The sequence below is a fragment of the Manis javanica genome, chromosome 10 (assembly GCF_040802235.1).
Source record: "Manis javanica isolate MJ-LG chromosome 10, MJ_LKY, whole genome shotgun sequence".
NCBI classification, from domain to species: domain Eukaryota; kingdom Metazoa; phylum Chordata; class Mammalia; order Pholidota; family Manidae; genus Manis; species Manis javanica.
Window position 1 is genome coordinate 528,485 of NC_133165.1, and position 16,766 is coordinate 545,250.

A 16,766-nucleotide genomic window follows, 5' to 3' on the forward strand; every position below is an offset into this window, starting at 1 on the left:
TTATGCACAATAATAAAAACATTTACAAGTTGAACTGGAAATTGAAACATAAGAAGTTTAACAGCTTTATTAAATAACCAAAACACCTTTTATTCCCAAAATTGGTAAAGAATAAATAATATAATTTACAATATGGTACAAAAAATAATCAGGAGCGTCAGGCATTCTGCTTTATACATACATTGTATATGTGTATTTATATCTATAAAACAAATTCACATCTCAAACAAGCCAAAAACCTTAGATGATATGGCTTAACGACTATTAAAAGAAACAGCATTAGCCCTGCTGCCCAGACCACAGGCTCTTGGGCCAGTCATCCTGCTACAAAACCAAGGGTCCACGCAGCTGTAGTGCTTCCAAGATTTAACTGACTTAACCTGACTTACAGATCACTGGGTTTAGCAGAGCCGTGGGCGGCCAGGAAAGGTTTTTTGCGGGTTTCTATTTTCTCACAAATGCATTTGATAGATCTCAATGTGTGGGGAAAATAAGGGCTGGTGCTGTTTTCCTCCCCTACGTGTTTCCAGTGTCTTTTCACTCCAGGGCTCATTTGCACAAGCTTGGGTCACGGTATGATCTAGCTAAGGGCGCTATGAAACTGAAGAGAGCCGCCAGTAATGGAGCCCCAGTGCAGAACAAGGAATGGGGTTCTGATGATAAGAACCTGGAGATGTGGGAGGGCGAGCAGCTCAGCTCAGGCAATCAAACGCCCTCGAATGTCCCCACTCCCTGAGCAAGTACCGAACACCTTCGAGGTACAGAGATGAGAAAAATGCTGCCATGAATCTTACGTGGAGTCACGACTTCAACATGCCTCTGCATCTTCTACAGAACAGGATGCCCGCCACCGGGGAGTCACGAGAGTCAGGCCGAAATGCCCACTGCCAACAGACACCCGGTCTTGATCTTCAGCAAAGAGACAGCAGGACCCCAGGCAGCACTGGGGTGACCAGGGCACGTTCCTCCTCACGAACCGACTGGCCAGTCACAGCACACCCATGCGCAGAGCGGGTGGGGGGACAGAGGCTGGAGGTGGGCTGCGGGAGGCTGCTGCTACCTCTGTCTTTCAAAAGTCCCCACCTTTACCAGTTGCTCACTTCTATACACATTTATCCATTTAGGCTGGGAAAAAAATGCACCCGTCACTTTAATGCTACAAATGACGTGGGCATTTGCCCCTTAATACGTGGGCAAATGGTTGTGCCTGTCTGGTTGTGAGAGCTGAATTCTCTGGAATCATGTCAGTCTTATTACAGGTAGGGGTGGGAGTCAGCCCACTCTCCAGCCGAGCCCACTCCCCATGGATGACCCTGCCCACAACTAGCTGCTCCAAAAAGGAGTTTGTCAGATTCAAGTGGGAGATGCTGTAAACAGCCGACAAGAGCCGGCCCACACCTCCAGAGCTTACCTCCTATTTTATGTCACTGGGCAACAGGTGCCCACCAGCCACTAGCCTGCCTCGGGTGTCCCAACAGGCATGCGGCTCTGGACCGTACTGCCTGCGGCACATGCACACCACTGCCAGGCAAGCTCCCAGCACCAGGGCTGTCATATTACCTGGCACCTCTGGTTCCCCAGTGGGAGTGTGAGTAAGCTAGTGATGGCCTAATGCTGGCTGGTACCCTAACAGTCAGATGTCCAGAAAAGGAGAGATGTGCTGATGGTTCAGCTCACTCAGGTGCTAATTTTGGGAGGCTGACATATTGATCACAAAACACAAGCTAGTGTAAAGATACTCTGGTTCAAACACTACTGTCTGTATCTCTTAATAAAGTGGCGACATGTTGACTTCGTTCACATTTCCAGAGCTCTGGGACTTTAAGAGCCAAGAAGAGCTGTGTATATAGGCTTTGTTAGTGATGTTCATGCCTCATACCAAACGTCAAAGGGGGAAGCCACCTTCTCAGCGGCAAAGGCTCTAAGAAACACTTGAGATGAAATAAGGGAACCACTGCCTGGCAGCCAACCATCCTGTTCCCTCCCACGGCTTGAGTGAATGACCCTGTTTGCAGCCTAGAGTGGCTGCAAGCAGCTGAAGGGGCGACAGCGTCAAGAGAGTCTGCACTGCCTGTACACGTAAAAGGCCATTTTCTCCCCCTTTCCCACCAGCTCACCTCCTCACTGTGGCCAGGGACAGAAGCCCATGTCAAGGGCTGTCACTCCACTGCCAGTCGGCGGAAGAGGAGAGGTGAGCAACAAGAGCGGTGAGTTCCAGTGCATCAGAGGCCAAGCTGACCCCGGCTGCCAGGTGGGGGGTGAGGCAGCAGGTGGGATGTGGCGCAGTGTCAGCTGCCCAACACCAGAGCCACATCAGATGTGGCCAGATGGGGAGCTGTGTGTCGGCACTCCCTTGGCTGAGAAGGCAAAGGAGCCCTGTCAGCTCCATTCTGGGTAAGACCGCGTGGTGACAGCTGGTCACCCAAGGAGGCTCAGGGGCAGAGCGGCTGCGCCCGGCACACGCTCTGCCTGGAGCCAGCCTGCCCTGCCCGGGCCTCCGGTCTCAGACTGTGCTCCTGAGGATCAAGGGCTCGTCGGGGAAGTCTCACTGGGCTCAGATGGGTGGCCCAGATCAGCCCAGTAGAGAGCGAGCAACTCAGACCCCCTAACAGGACCCGCAGATGGACACGGGCAGCAAACAACCGGGCTCTGCTCTTCCCCCTCAGCATCTCCTAACTCGTAACACACAAAAGAAACATTGCCCAGTCAGCTTTGTGGGGCTTATTCTAAAAACCCACCCAGCGTGCAAAAGATACGACTCTTGGTTCCCTCCTACGTCCAGCAGAGCAAATTTCTAGGTGGGAGAAGCATCTGGCCAGGATCACTATTCCGGGAGACGGCCCGGCTGCGCTGCCCACGGTCAGAGTGCCCTCTGACGTGGCTGCCATCTCGGCAGCCAGCTGTTTTCCCATCATCGCTGCAGAGGAAGCCCTAGGTGGGTGCAGGTGCGGCAGACAGAAAGTGGCGGTGGCCTGGAGACTCCCGTAGATGGGGGGTGCACCTCCGCAGGACCGACAGCTGTGCCCAGGCACAGCGCTCCTTTCCCCCAAAAAGAAGACCCACTGGGAGGCCCAGCACAGCCACCGAGGCAGAAGCACGGGTGGAAATGTAGTCACTATGCAGACCCTCATGGGAGGCCCAGGGCTGGTCACAGCAGTGTCTGACGTCGGCATCCTCCAACTCCAGGCCACCACTGTCCACTGTCTGCTGGACAAGGCTTCCTGCATGTTGCATATTCTGGGGTGCAGAGGGGTGTGATTTTTCTTGAGTCTGAAGAGTCGACACCTACAACAGTGGAGGCCCACCAGCTCTGTAAGCTCTCCTCTGCAGCCTGCAAGACGCCCCTGCCACGAGGTGAGGTCACTGGGATAGGTCACCGATGGGGGGGCCACCTCCACCGCCATCAAACAGAACCTCTCGGCGGCCGGGCTCAGTGATGGACAGCTCTTGGGCCAAATCGTTGAACCGAGATATGTAATCGATGCTGTTTTCGTTCATCATGCACACCAGCTGGGAATCCACAACCTGCAGGGAAGGACACAAGAGAGGGCCACGTTAGCTGGCGGCTGGCCCCTGGATGGAGGCGACTGGCTGCCACAGTGGGGATGTCGGCAGAAGGCAAATGAGCCGGTGTCTCTGCAATGAGCAGTAGGATCCCCAGTGGACTGGCCATGTGCTGGCAGCCCAGCGCTCGGGAGAATTTCAGAGAGGCCCCCGTCATTCTGAGCACTCACTTTTTTGACGTGTGTGCACAAGAGCCTGCCATGAGCCAGCACATCCACAAGTGACTTATGGGGAGAGACGCTCAGGGGATAGGGAACAGGCAAATGGCACACAGACCGCGGGGTGGCCTGAAGGAGATGGACATGGAGAAAGGGACAGAGTTGGCCATGGGGGTGGGGAGCACACTCCCTCCAGGAGAAACACAAGCACAAAGGCCCTAAGGTGGGAAAAGACTTCAGCTATTCAAGGAACAAGAAAGCTGGCGGCCGTGACTGAGGCAAAGAGCAGAAGGTGAGAGATGGCATGCACAGCAGGGCCTCAGGTATTGGACATTATTCTGAGGACAAACACAGGAGATTCACAACCTTCGGAGTTCCTGGCTGACCATTCTCTAGTGTGGAAGCCTTGGGAGTAGGAGGCCTTAGCCTTGACCACTCAGGGCCCGGCAAGGGGAGGCCCTGAGTCAACTCCACCAGTGAACTGCAAGATACGGGGAGCAAGTGAGAAGCCCCTGGGAAATCCTGAGTAGGGCTGTGCCGTGAGGTGGAGTTCACACCTTCATTATGGGATGTCTTAAACAACTCAAGTTTGTTTCCAAAAAGTAGAGCAAAGAGTGCCTAGCACACCCATCACCAGCCTCATCATGATGAACCTGCGGCCTGAGACGGCCACCAAAGGATTGCTCCAGCCACATTTCGGAAGCTACTTCTAAAAGATAAGCCTGTCTGGAAAACACATGTGTCCTCAAGTGTAGAGTTCTTAGTCAGACCCGTTTGCTCAGCACTTGCTGTCTCTGCAGTATGCACGTGTCTGTCTGAGTTACTGGCTGTGGACCAAGCAGTTCAGGATGGTGACCGGGCTGGTTCTGTGAGGCCCACCTTCCTACCCAGGCGCCTTCTGTGCGCCTCCTGGGTGTGCTCAGAGACCTAGTCAGGAATGCGTGTCGTCTCAGGACATCTGTGGAGGGCCCATCCCCACAGGAACTGATTGCTTAGAGGCGTCCACACAAACACAGGGAGGGAGTCTGGCTCCTTGGGGACATCAGAGCCACACAGTGTTCTCTGAATAAGGTTCAGTGGTCAATCAGTTTTGAGAAATGCTGTCTACTGGGGAGGGGGTCGCTCACTGTCCTGCGCGGGTTCACACTCATGACAATTTCTAGCGGTGTCACAGTGACTGACTCTCCAAAGCTGAAGTTCCTCTATCTCGAGGGTCCCCTCAGGACCCCAAGAGGCAGAGGAGCCAGCCCATGGGGGCTGTCAGATCCAGGCATTCCTTCAGATCTGACTCTTAAGTCTTCGAGGGACCCCCACTGCCACCGGGCATCACAGGGAGCCAGGCTGTAGGGAGTGCAGCCCTGGCCTCCAGCCCCAGGGGGCACTCTAGGCCTAGCCCTCCCTGCTACTCAGGACCCCCTCCACCCCCAACAGGTCCTGCCTGCCTCACTTCAGCCAAACGATTCTATGTTCACCCTTCAACAAGGGTCGCCGTAGTGTCTTACCTTCCCACACTACCACTTACACCAAGTGGGATGGAGTCCTAGGGGCTACACGAGCAGAGGGCGAGGCCCAAGGCTGCGCCCCAGGCCCACGAGGGTCACACTGTCTTCCACATCTGTGGGTGCCATACGTGACACCTGCTGTCATCACCTGACCTGGGAGGGGCCCCTCGTGCAGAACCCCCTTCCCAGCTCTGCTGGGTGGCAGCAACGATGACACAGCCCCTGCAAGCCCGCTCCCTCCTCCATGAAAGGCACCAGCACCGCAGGTCAGGAAACCCAGCAGGAAACCTTGGGCAGATCACGCTGCTGGTGAAGGACAGAAGCGCCCTAAACCACAACCAGCCTGCCTGCCGCAGAGCCCTCGGTCAGGCCAGGCACCAGGGCTCCAGGCTCAGCTGTCAGCCGCCTACCAGGAGGAGCCAGAGGCCTGGAGGGCGCACGCCAGCCCCTGGTGTCGGTCTCTCCAAGCCGTCCCCGGTGACCAAACAGGTCTGCCAGAGAAGCCCTGGCAGCCTCCAGACGGGGGCTGGTGGCCCAGCTCGAGTACAGGGCTGAGCACTTACCTCGGCGACATCGGCCAGGGACCGGGACACAAAGGAGTCCCTCGAGTTTCCATCCAGCAGGCTGGAGCCCAGCGGGGAAGGGCCGCTGTTGGTCCCGACAGGGGTCGGCAGCATCTTCCGGCTCTTCTCTGGGGAAATGAAGCTCGCTGCCAAGAGAGTGAGGAAAAGGCCTGAGCCAGCGAGCCTGCGCCGGTCCACAGGGTGGGCCTAGGGGCTGGTGCTGCAGACAGGCAGGGGGCCGCCCAGCCACTCCTGCGTGCTGAGCCTTGGCGGCCCCGAATGCTCAGCGTGACTTCCGTCACGGAAAACCCTCGTGGGGTGCTAGCTCTCCTGCGCCACCAGAACCCTGGTCATCCTGGCCGTCAGGGGTGGGCCCACACATGGGGCCCACCCGGTCTGTCGTGAGCAACGCACTGCTCTCTGGGGCTGCCAGTCAAGATGGCCATGTGCATGCCTGGGCTGCTCTGTAAGATACAAGGTATGTGAAGGCCCAGACGTGCCAGGCCAGCATGACATCCCTAGCACCCCATTCCCACCACAACAACCCCTAGAGCCCAGGAGGTGAACAGTCCTGCGCCTGCTGAAATCCGTTGCCAGCATGCCATATGACAGCTGAGCATCCATGTCAGAACACGCTGAGAGAAGAAAACGCGAAGCCAGAAGCACAGAGCCGACCCCATCCCTGACCCTCCGTGGGCCGCAAGAGCAGCAGGTCCTAGTGGGGGAGGGGGAGGGGGACCCAGTGGGGCCACATTTCAGCTGGGTGTGGGTTCCATGGGGGTGCGCACTTGGCAAAGCGTGGCAATTGGCCACCCGGGCATCTTTCCTATGTGAGTGATGTGGGAGAAATGGACACCCGAGCAAACAGGCCCCCAGTGGGCATTCTGCCAGCGGGAAGAGACCGCACCCCAGGCCCCAGTGGGCCCACCTTGCAGCCCTCTCATCAGGCTGCTCTGGGCCAGGGACTCACCAAACAGGCTGCTGAGTGATGAGTCCGTGGGGTCACTGGGACACCACTGGGGGTCGTGGGTTGGGGAGGCGATCCAGTCTGGCTGGGGGCTGCTGGACGGAGAGGGTAGACTCTTGGAACTGTCGCTGCCATTGAGTTTTGCCGGAGAAAGAGGGACTCCTTCACCTGTCAACCAAAACCCCGGGTCAGAGACGCCATGTGGGGTGAAGAGCAGGTACCGGGCTTCCCCAACTTGCACCAAGAAGGCGGGGGGTTGGGGAGGTGGCTGTGTGCCACTGCACTCGGGAGGCCCTGAGGATGAACAGCGGCAGTCTGCAGAGGGGACCCCAGTGGCAGGGACAAGCTCCCATCTCAGAGAACAATGCACGGCTGCCCCTGCAAGCTGGGCCCCACGCTGAGAGCCCCACCTGACCCTGAACACTGCCCAGCACAGCCCTGTGGGGGCGCGCAATTCCCGGGTCATGGCTGGGGAAAGCGAGGCTTGGAGCCCTGTGCCAACAGGCCATGGCTGGGGGTCGGTCCTCGGGAGGTGGTGGGGCCAGCGCCCCACAGGGCCTGTCCCACCCCTCCCAGAACCTGCAAAACCCACAGGGATCCAGCCGCATTTGGGACAAACTGGGAAGAAGACCAGTCTGCCGCCTGGGCTGGAAGGGTCACGTGGGCCTGTTTCTCAAGGTCAGGAGCAGGTGCACTGGACACCAAAAACAGGTCCTGCCAGCACCTCATCCACCGCCCGGGCCTGTGCTCAGTGCTGAAAAGGAAGGTCTGAGTGGGAGCTGCCCAGCAAGTGTGCCAACCCTGAGGCAGATGCCAAGGCCCTCCTGGCAGGGCACCTGGTCCTTACCGTACTGGCCAGAGCTGATGGCGATCTCAATGATGGAGTCACTGATGTGCGTGGCAGGCTCTCCCTGTGACAGCACATCCTCGGGTGGGCCGGGCAGCGAGATGTCCAGCAGAGCAGAGACGTCAGGTGGAGAGAGCCGAGAGCTAGTGCCCTCTGGCGGGGGCAGAGGTGTGGAGAGCCCATTGTGGAGGGGAGCCTTGGACAGCTCCGACAGGGAGAGAACAGGAGAGCCCTGGTGAGAGGCGGCACAGCTCAGACACCGCACATCCCCGGGGATATCGGGGACGGGAACTCAGTCTCAGCCCCGCGAGGCGGATGGAGCGGGGTCAGCAGATACAGGTGATGACCTGGCAGTGTCCCCATGCTTCCCAGAGAGAATCACTTCTGACCTCACCCCAGGGACAGCGGAGCTAGAAGACCAGGTGAGGGGCTCAGGCCCGGCCTCTGCTCCCAGCAGGAGGCTGGCTGACGCACGGGCAGAGGTAAGGACCAGGGAGCAGCCCTGGCTGGCAACATCCTACCCCTGGCCCAGAAAATGCCCCCTTTTGGAGCTGTCAATCGGCCTGCCTTGCGGAGGGCAGGCAGGAAGCTGAGATGGGAGACACGTGGTCATGTGTTCACCGCCCAGGTAAGCCCCGGTGTCCAGAGCTGTCTGTGTGTTCCTGCTGCGTCCTGGCGAGTCAGGTGAGGGACGTCGGGCCCCCCGGCAGACCACAGAGATGGGGACCTGGGACCGGAGGGCTGACCTGGGGGCTGCTCCGCACCCCCTCAGCACCCAACAGCACCCTCTACCTGGAAACCGTCGGGCACTGGCTCCTGCTCAGGCCTCGAGGGGACGCTGATGACCGGGTCGCGCGCGCCCTACAAGAACATCAGGAATGCCAGTGAGCCCCCAGCGTCTCGCCAGCGCTCTGCCCGAGGGCTTTCTGGCCACGAAGCTCCCGCCACAAGAGCCACTCCAGCTCAGGAATTCGAAGAGCCAGAGGCCCAGGAGACCGTCACAGTCCGGGCTGGAAGTACCTCCCTGTGAGAAGAGAGAGCCCGCTGCTTTCAGAGTGTGGGCCACCGAGCTCCTGCGCGTCAGACTGCCGGCCAATCCGAGTCCAAGCAAGCCCTGGCAGGAAGCTGGCCTCACGGTCTCCAGGCAGGCTGGGGGTGCAGCCACGAAACCCGAGCGGGGAGAGGTGGGGGCGTGCGGCCACGGGGGTGGGGGGGTGACTTGCTAAGTTACTTCTCACACTGAGATGCATCTGCTGTCACGTCCGCCCTGCATTCTCCAAGCCCACACACACACACACACACACACACACACCTGTCCCTGCCAGGCCGCCTTCCGGAGCTTGCCCCTCAGGGTCACGCGGCACCCCTGGGCCAGCCTCCTGGTTCGGGCGCTCTCCTCCTGAGGCAGGACTGGAGTCCAGCACCACCTCACCCTGCGGCCGCAGCCCCCACCCATCACAGGAGCAGGAGCCGACTCGGGGAAGCCTTCTAGGGACACTCACCCCCACGGCAGGGATGGGGTCTCCGTCGTGGGTGCCAGGGGAGTCGTGACCCAAGGCGGTGGCTGTCACCTCATCTGAGGACAGAGGAGAGATGCCAGACAAGCCATCGGTATCCACGGCAGGCAGGGGGCTCCGGGGGATGATGCCAGCACTTTTGGCGGCCAAGTCGATGGCACCTAGCAGCAGAGCAACATTCCAAACGTGAGCCCCTGGCATCCTGAAACCTGCCCAGGGATTGTGGGGGAGGGCAGAGGCTCCAGGCCTCCCCTGAGGGTGGCCAGGCAGCAGGCTCGCAGAACCCCGAACAGTGCCGACCCCAGGAACTTACTGGCCAGGGGGCCCGCGGCCTGGGCTGGGAGGACCTTGGGCACAATTGGCCGGGACAGGGCCGCCTTGGTCAGGGAGGACTGGATGGGCCGGAACGAGCCTCTCCCTGTGAGGACGAGAGAAGCAGCCGCATCAGCTCCCACCCTCAGCCCGCAGCGGGGGCCGCAGTCGGACCGCGGAAGCCGAGCCAACTCAGAAATCACTGAACGTGCCCAATACTTGCTGACTCGGTCAGAGGTCGCATGGGCCCTGTGTAGAGAAAGCTCTGGCACCCATGGTGGCAGCATCCCGTCCCCAGTGGGGCTGCTGAAAGGGCTGCAGTCACCACTCATCCCGCGGGGACGGCCCTGTTAAGGGCAAAACCGGCACCCTATTGAGCTACAGGCCCCTCTAAGGCGGTCGGAGCGTCAGACCTTGGACCAAGTTCTGTCTCTACACTGGCTCTTCCTGAAAAGGCTTTCTGCAGTCAAAACACAGGCATGAGGAAAAACAACTGACATGGTAAGGGTCTCGCGGTAAGTAAGTCTGAAACCTGAAAATCAAGACTGATTTGCAGGATAAATCGTGGAGTATGTGCTGCGCTAAAACAATTCTCACTGTAGAAGAAAACTTAGAAGAACCGTGGCTCCCAGTGGGCCTGCAGCCCTGGGGAGGTGTGAGCTATACACCCCATGCTTGCACCCATCTCATGAAATACCCACCGATGGAGGGTGGGCAGCAGGCGCCCCCAAACTGAGCCGAGGAAGCACCCACAGCAGGCTGTGTGGGCCCTCGTGGGAGGCTGCCCGGCACCACCTGTCGGTCCACGCCCGCCCACGTTTCTGCGGGGTGCATGGCCTATACAGACGCAATGACAAAGAATGCTGAGGTGTCCCCAGACAGCTGTGGAAGCAAACACGTGCCATCCCCCAAAGGCAGCTCAGGGGAGTGGAGGGGGGCACCCAAGCAGCCCCAGGAGCTTACCGGTCACAGAAGAATTGGACAGGATGGAGAAGGAGCAGACACTGTGCGGCTGGTTCTCGGACGGCCGGGGAAGCAGCGTTCTCTGTGGGGGGAACCACCACCATCAGCTGAGGCAGAGACCCAGGCCCGAGTCACCAGGAACTGGCGGTGGGCAGTGAAGGAATATTCCAGGTCAGAGGGCCAAGAGTGACTGGACAGGGGTCTGGCCCTAGGTGATGACACAGGGCACCAGGGCCAGATGGAGCACAGCTGGCCCGTGGACCCTGAGACCTGCACACGGGGTCCTCTGGCATGCACTCAGGCACTAAACCCACCCAGGGAACCTGGAGTCCACCGTCAACCTAGAATGTTCTGTATTTGACTGGAATGCCCCTAGTCACGTGAACCTGTTCATAACCACCAGAGGGACCTCCTTATCCTGGGCCTCCTGGTGGTCGGGGGGAAGGAAGACAAGTCGCTGCGTGTAGCGGACGGGCTGAGGACCCGAAACGCCTGCCCCATCTGAAGGTCCCAGGGCCCCCCTCCTGCTCACCCCCCCAGGACCCTGTGAGTACTAAGTGCCAGTGTGCTGACTGCAGCCGGAGGGGACTCTGCTTGCCTTGTAGAGACTGTCCGTCATCAAAATAAAACATCAGCAGAAAGAACCTGTCAATCCAGAGGTGCCCAGTGTCCCGCCAGCTCTGGGTGCTGCTGCTTTCTCTGCTGACACCTCCCTACCATTGAAGGGCCTCAGGGTGTTCGCAGAGAGCAAGGAGGAGGTGCCCTGGGGGAAGCTGACCAGGCTGCAAACTCCAAGCAGGGGCTGGCAGGTAAGGATGGCAGCAGGGAACCTGACAGTACAGTGAGCAGCTGCCAATGTTTTGGGCTGGTTTTGCTCTGAACGTGCGCTTCAGAAAGGGCCGGGCGGGAAACACTTAAGGGTTTGGGGCCATTCCACCCAGGTGGTGGGAGAGCAGCTGCAGACGGCAGGGAAATGAATAAATGGCCATGTGCCGATGAACCTTTTATACACACAGTAAATGGGGAGGACCACCTACTGTGTGGACTCCAACTACATAAAAGGCCTGGAGCAGGCAAGCCACAGAGGCAGAGTGGTTCAGTGGCTGCCAGGGGCTGCAGGTGGTCAGGGCCATGGGGTACTGGGTATGGGGTTTCTGTTTGGGAAGATGAAATGGTCTGGGATTAGAGTGGTGGCGGCTAAAGCCCACGGGCCTGTACACTTTACACGAGTGACCTTTCTGGTAAGTCAGTGATTTATCAATACGGCTGCTAAAGACAAACAAAAAATAACTGGCGGGCCACGTGGGTGGCCTGGTTTGCAACCCTGAACCCAAGGGCCACGGCTGGCCCCTACTCGGCCAAGGAGTGTCCCCACTTCTAAGGCGGAGGGTCAGCATCTTCGCCACATACAGGAAAATGAAACGCCTTCATGCTACATCCGTCCACGCACACACACACCACTTGAGATTCAGAATACAGTAGTCTCCCCTTGTCCACAGGGGATACATTTCAAGACCCCCAGCGGATGCTTGAAACCACGGATGCTTGAAACCATATGAACCCTGGATATGGTATCTTTTCCTTCATAGGCAGACCTTGCTTTATTGTGCCTTGTAGACCCTGCGCTTTTCACAGACTGAAAGTGTGCCAACCTTGTGTGGAGCAAGTCTATAGGCAACATTTTTCCAGAAACATCTGCTCACTTCATGTCTCTGTGTCACCTTTGTTAATTCTCAAATATTTCAAACTTCTTCATCACGATTATATTTGTTAAGGTGTCTGTGATCAGTGATCTTTGATGTTATAATAATTGTTTGGGGGCACCGTGAACCACGCCCATACAAGACAGCGAGCTAACCGGTAAATACGTGTTCTGCCTCACTGACCAGCCTCCTCCAGTCTCTCTCCCTCTCCTTGGGCCTCCCTATTCCCTGGGACACAACACTGAAATCAGGACAGTCAATAACCCTGCAAAGGCCTCTAAGTGTCCTTCACCGAATGAGCTGTGCCTCTCTTGCCCTAAATCAAAAGCTAGAGATGAGCGAGCTCGGTGCGGACGGTGCGCCGCAAGCGGAGACAGGCTGCTTGCCCCACTGAGCCGAGCAAAGTTCTTGAAGGAGATGAAACTGCTGCTCCCGCGAACACACGGATGATGAGAGAGCAAAACAGCCGCGTTGCTGACGTGGAGGAAGCATGAGTGGTCTGGACAGAGGATCAAACCAGCCACAACAGTCCTTAAGCCAACGCCTGACCCCGAGCAAGGGCCTGACTCTCTTCAATTCCACGAGGGCTGAGGGGGAGGAAGCTGCAGGAGTCTGACGCCAGCAGAGGCTGGCTCCTGAGGTTTAAGGAAAGAAGCCGTCTCCGTGACAGAGGAGCGCAAGGTGAACAGCAGGTGCTGATGGAGAGGCTGCAGCTCAGATCACTAACGAAGGTGCTGAGCTCGGCAGCCTCTCGGTGTAGACGAAAGCAGCCCTCTACTGGAAGAGGCCATCTAGGACTTTCACAGCTGCAGAGGAGGCGTCAGTGCCTGGCTTCAAAGCGTCAAAGGACAGGCTGACTCCCTCGCGAGCGGCTAAGGCAGCTGGTGAATGCTCACTGACCATTCTGAAGATCCCAGGACCCTTGATAATTATGCTCGGTCCGCTCTGCCTGCGCTCTATACATGGAACAGCGAAGCCTGGATGGCAGCACATCTGGTTACAGCGTGGTTCACTGAGTATTTTAAGCCACTGTTGAGACCGACTGCTCAGGACAGACGACTGCTCACTGACAATGCACCCGGTCACCCAGGAGCTCTGCTGGAGACCAGCAGTGAGATTCATGCTGTTTCCATGCCTGCAGCCCGTGGATCCAGGGGTCATTCTGACTCTGAAGTCTAATCATTGACAAATTACATTTCGTAAGACTCTAGCTGCCACAGACAGTGATGCCCCTCATGGTCTGGGCAAAGTAAACCGGAACCTTCTGGGAAGGTGCCACGAGGAACACTCGGTTCATGGGAAGAGGTCGAATATCAACACTGACGGGAGTCGGCAAGCAGTGGATTCCAACCCTCATGGGTGACACTGAGGGGTTCAAGCCCTCAGTGGACGTCACTGCAGATGGGGTGGGCAAGAGCAGGGGAACTAGAGGTGGAGCCAGAGCTGTAGCTGACTTGCTGCCTCTGGCGCTAACACTAAGGGGGGAGGAGCTGCTGCTCAGGGATGTGCAAAGGGAGTGCTTTCCGGAGACGGAAGCTGCTCCTGGTGAGCACGCCGACGAGACCTGAATGACAGCACAGCACTCAGAACATCACGTAAACGCGGCTGATAAAGCAGCGGCAGGTCTGGGAGGACTGACTCCAGCTCTGAAAGAAGCTCTCCTGAGGGTGAAATGCTATCAAACATCATCACAGCTCCAGAGAAATCACTCCTGAAGAGTCGACTGATGCATGAAATGTCCCTGTTGTCTTACTTGAAGAAACTGCCAAGACCACCCCAGCCTGCAGTCACCACCGCCCTGATCGGTCAGCAGCCATCAGCACGGAGGCAAAACTCTCCACCAGCTAGAAGGTCACGACTCGCCTAAAGCTCAGGTGATGGGGAACATTTATAATAATGCAGTGTTTTTAATTAAGGTATAACATTGTTTTTTCAGACTTGATGCTATTAAACATTTAAAGACTACTGTTGAGTGTAAATCTAACTTGTATATGCTCTGGGGAACCAAAAAATCCCTGTGACTTGCTGTACTGTGATACTCACTCAATGGTGGTGCTCTGGGGCTGAGCCCGCCGTACCTGAGGGGGCTTGCACACACACGTGTGCGACAGAGCTCAACTCATAAATCAGGCACAGTGAGACATTATCAACAACATTAGTAACAGAAGAGCACAAGCACAGACACTGCGATCAAAGACACACGAACGTGGTCCCTCCCCCCAAAGCATCTTACTACGCGCACGCACCCTCATCATGGTGTGAGAGGATGAGACGCCTGTGTGTGAGGGGAAGCGAGGCGTACGAGGCGGGTGCGGTGACGTACTGTCAGACTACACATGTACCAGGAGGAGGAGCATCTGCCTCCAGACCGTGGCTGACCACGGGTAACCGAGACCACGGGTAAAGGCGGGTTACGGCACAGCTTCCTTCCCGAGACCTGACATGCACTCTCTGAATTCTACATAAGTTAGTCTCAAGAGAGAAAAGAGATTTCTAGAGTGTAACAAAAAGAGTTGTATGCATTAATCCAAAACATACATTCATTAATTTCTAAGCCCATAGTCATTTCACAATTCCAGCTTCGCCTCCTTATCTTTTCACCTCCAAATAACAACGCCCTGTTCCCCATGTGCCTCTCACCGCCTGTCTGCAGATGGCATCCACCGGTGCTCCCAGGGTTCATTGTGAGCTCAGGAGATACCTGGCCTCTGGCCCATCCATATTCCTTCCCAGCTGCTCCCACTGACTACATATTTATAAATAAATGTTCTGAGAGTCCTCAAATATATCCCAATCTGGGACATTCTTGGAATTCAAATCCCCCAGAACTTTCAGTCTTTTCTCCAAGTGGGTTTCACGTTGTACAAAAATCATCTTTATTTTTAAGTACAGCTAGACCCACTGTGACTACTTTTATTTACCCTGCTCATAAGAAGGAAAGGGTAGGTGCTCTCCACTTTATGAGAACCTGAGACACAGAAGCAAACCAGTGGGCCCCAGGCAGCCCAGCCAGAGGGGCTGCACAGCAGACGCGGGCAGTTCCTGACCTGGACCACCAGCGGCTTCCGCAGGTGCCGGTTCCGCAACTTCCGGGGCTTTGGCAGGAAGAAGTCCGACTGCATCTGGAAGGAAGAGAGAGGCCCTGAGCCGCGGGAGGCCTTCGCGGCCTTCTCCACGAACGTGTGGCCCTGGGTGCGGGGCGGCGGAGCCTGCGCTTACGCTGATGGAGTTCAGATGCTGGCGGAAAGTCAGTTCTGTGTCTTTGCTGGGAGAGAAGAGCTTCCCGAGCCGGCTGTTGGGCGGTAGGGTTGTCGGGACAGCAAAAAGGCCACCGTCTGAGTCGCTGCTTCCGGTGCTGGAGGGACCTGCCACCAGGAGGGGCTTCGAAGGGTTTCCCAAACCTAGAGGAGAGTAGACATGGAGGTTACCCGGCATCGCTGCAGCATGAACACAGCCAGAGGGGAATACTAGAACCTTTTCAGCCTTTACCTTAGTCCCACAGAAACCTCCTTTTTTATCTCCCTGAAATTCTAGTTTCCCTGTGTGCAGACCACAGCTCTCCCACACAGAATGAAGGCACTTTACCGCTCAGGTACTCAGGGGAAGGGTGGACACACCTTCAAAGACATTGCAGAGCTACAAGAACCTTCCAGATCACCTGGTATATACGAGAGGTCAGCAAACTTTCTATGTAAAGGGCCAGATAAAAACATCAGCTTTGCAGACCGTACGGCTCTGCTGAACTCAGCCTTACAGCTGTAGCACAAAACGGCCATGCTGAGGAGCATGGCACCGTGCCGGGTGATCCAGTGATGTGGCCACGTGCCAATAAATGCACTCTGACAAGCAGGCCACGGGCTGTAATTCATGGCTCCCAAAGAGACAGGGCAGGAAGGATTTGTTTAGGAACTAAGGTTTCAGGACTCTGCTGTTTCCATGATTGTAGCTGCTGCTCTGAGGTGCCCTCAAACCGCGGCAGGGAGGCCTTTACTGTCCACCTGCAAATCTGTGAGACTGAACTGACTCTCAGGTTGATAGCAACCAGGTCCCTGACAGAGCCGCCTCTAGCATCGGGGCACTGGTCTATAAGCACCCTCGTGCCAGAGGTGGATGTCACAGCAGACAGAGAACTAGGAAATCTGAGAAACAGAATGGAAGGTGGGAGATTAGACTCTACCAGCTGGCCTCACCACCGGTGAGCACATCTTGCTCTGTAAGGACAACCAGATGGCAGTGGCTGCTGCCCTCCCTGTAGCCCACAGGGAGGAAACAGGGTGGAGGTGAGAGGGGGGAGTCAGTGGGAACGTGGCAGGGGGCCGCCTGACCCCACAGCAGCCTGTTCTCTCCTGGTAACAGAGCAACCATGAGGTGCCTGGTAGACACACTCCTGCCAGCAGTGAGCAGGCAGGCTATTTGCAAGAGTCAGTCAGAGGAAACGCAAGGCCAGGAAGTAATCCCAGGGGACCACTGACACGCCAGGACACAGGTCTGTGCAGTTGGAGGCAGTGCCTACAGTTCGGGGCAGCTGTCTAGGTCAGGGCAAGAACGAGGCAGGCCTGCTCCTGGTCTGGGGCACTGGCAACACCATCCGCTGCCAGCACAGGCATCAAGAATAATGGGCAGCTGTGGTGCTGTGGCAGGAGCATCGCCTCCAGGGGCCCCTGCAGCCT

General features: G+C 57.1%; 1 protein-coding gene across 7 annotated transcripts in view; it reads right to left on the reverse strand.

Moving 5' to 3' along the window:
- Window positions 1–52: 52 nt before the first annotated feature.
- The window catches only part of CRAMP1 (cramped chromatin regulator homolog 1), a 52,149-nt gene continuing 35,435 nt past the window's right edge, over window positions 53–16,766 (reverse strand). For 6 of the 7 annotated variants that reach the window (XM_037005665.2, XM_037005666.2, XM_073214371.1 and 3 more), the window contains 10 exons: window positions 15,316–15,497; window positions 15,144–15,218; window positions 10,394–10,475; window positions 9,432–9,536; window positions 9,104–9,279; window positions 8,394–8,462; window positions 7,602–7,833; window positions 6,758–6,922; window positions 5,788–5,933; window positions 53–3,525 (listed from right to left, as the gene is read on the reverse strand). In XM_037005665.2, the coding sequence (XP_036861560.2) occupies window positions 3,361–3,525; window positions 5,788–5,933; window positions 6,758–6,922; window positions 7,602–7,833; window positions 8,394–8,462; window positions 9,104–9,279; window positions 9,432–9,536; window positions 10,394–10,475; window positions 15,144–15,218; window positions 15,316–15,497 (1,397 nt within the window). In that variant the 3' untranslated portion in view covers window positions 53–3,360. The remainder of the gene's footprint in view (window positions 3,526–5,787; window positions 5,934–6,757; window positions 6,923–7,601; window positions 7,834–8,393; window positions 8,463–9,103; window positions 9,280–9,431; window positions 9,537–10,393; window positions 10,476–15,143; window positions 15,219–15,315; window positions 15,498–16,766) is intronic. The other variant, XM_037005667.2, reaches the window with a different exon arrangement.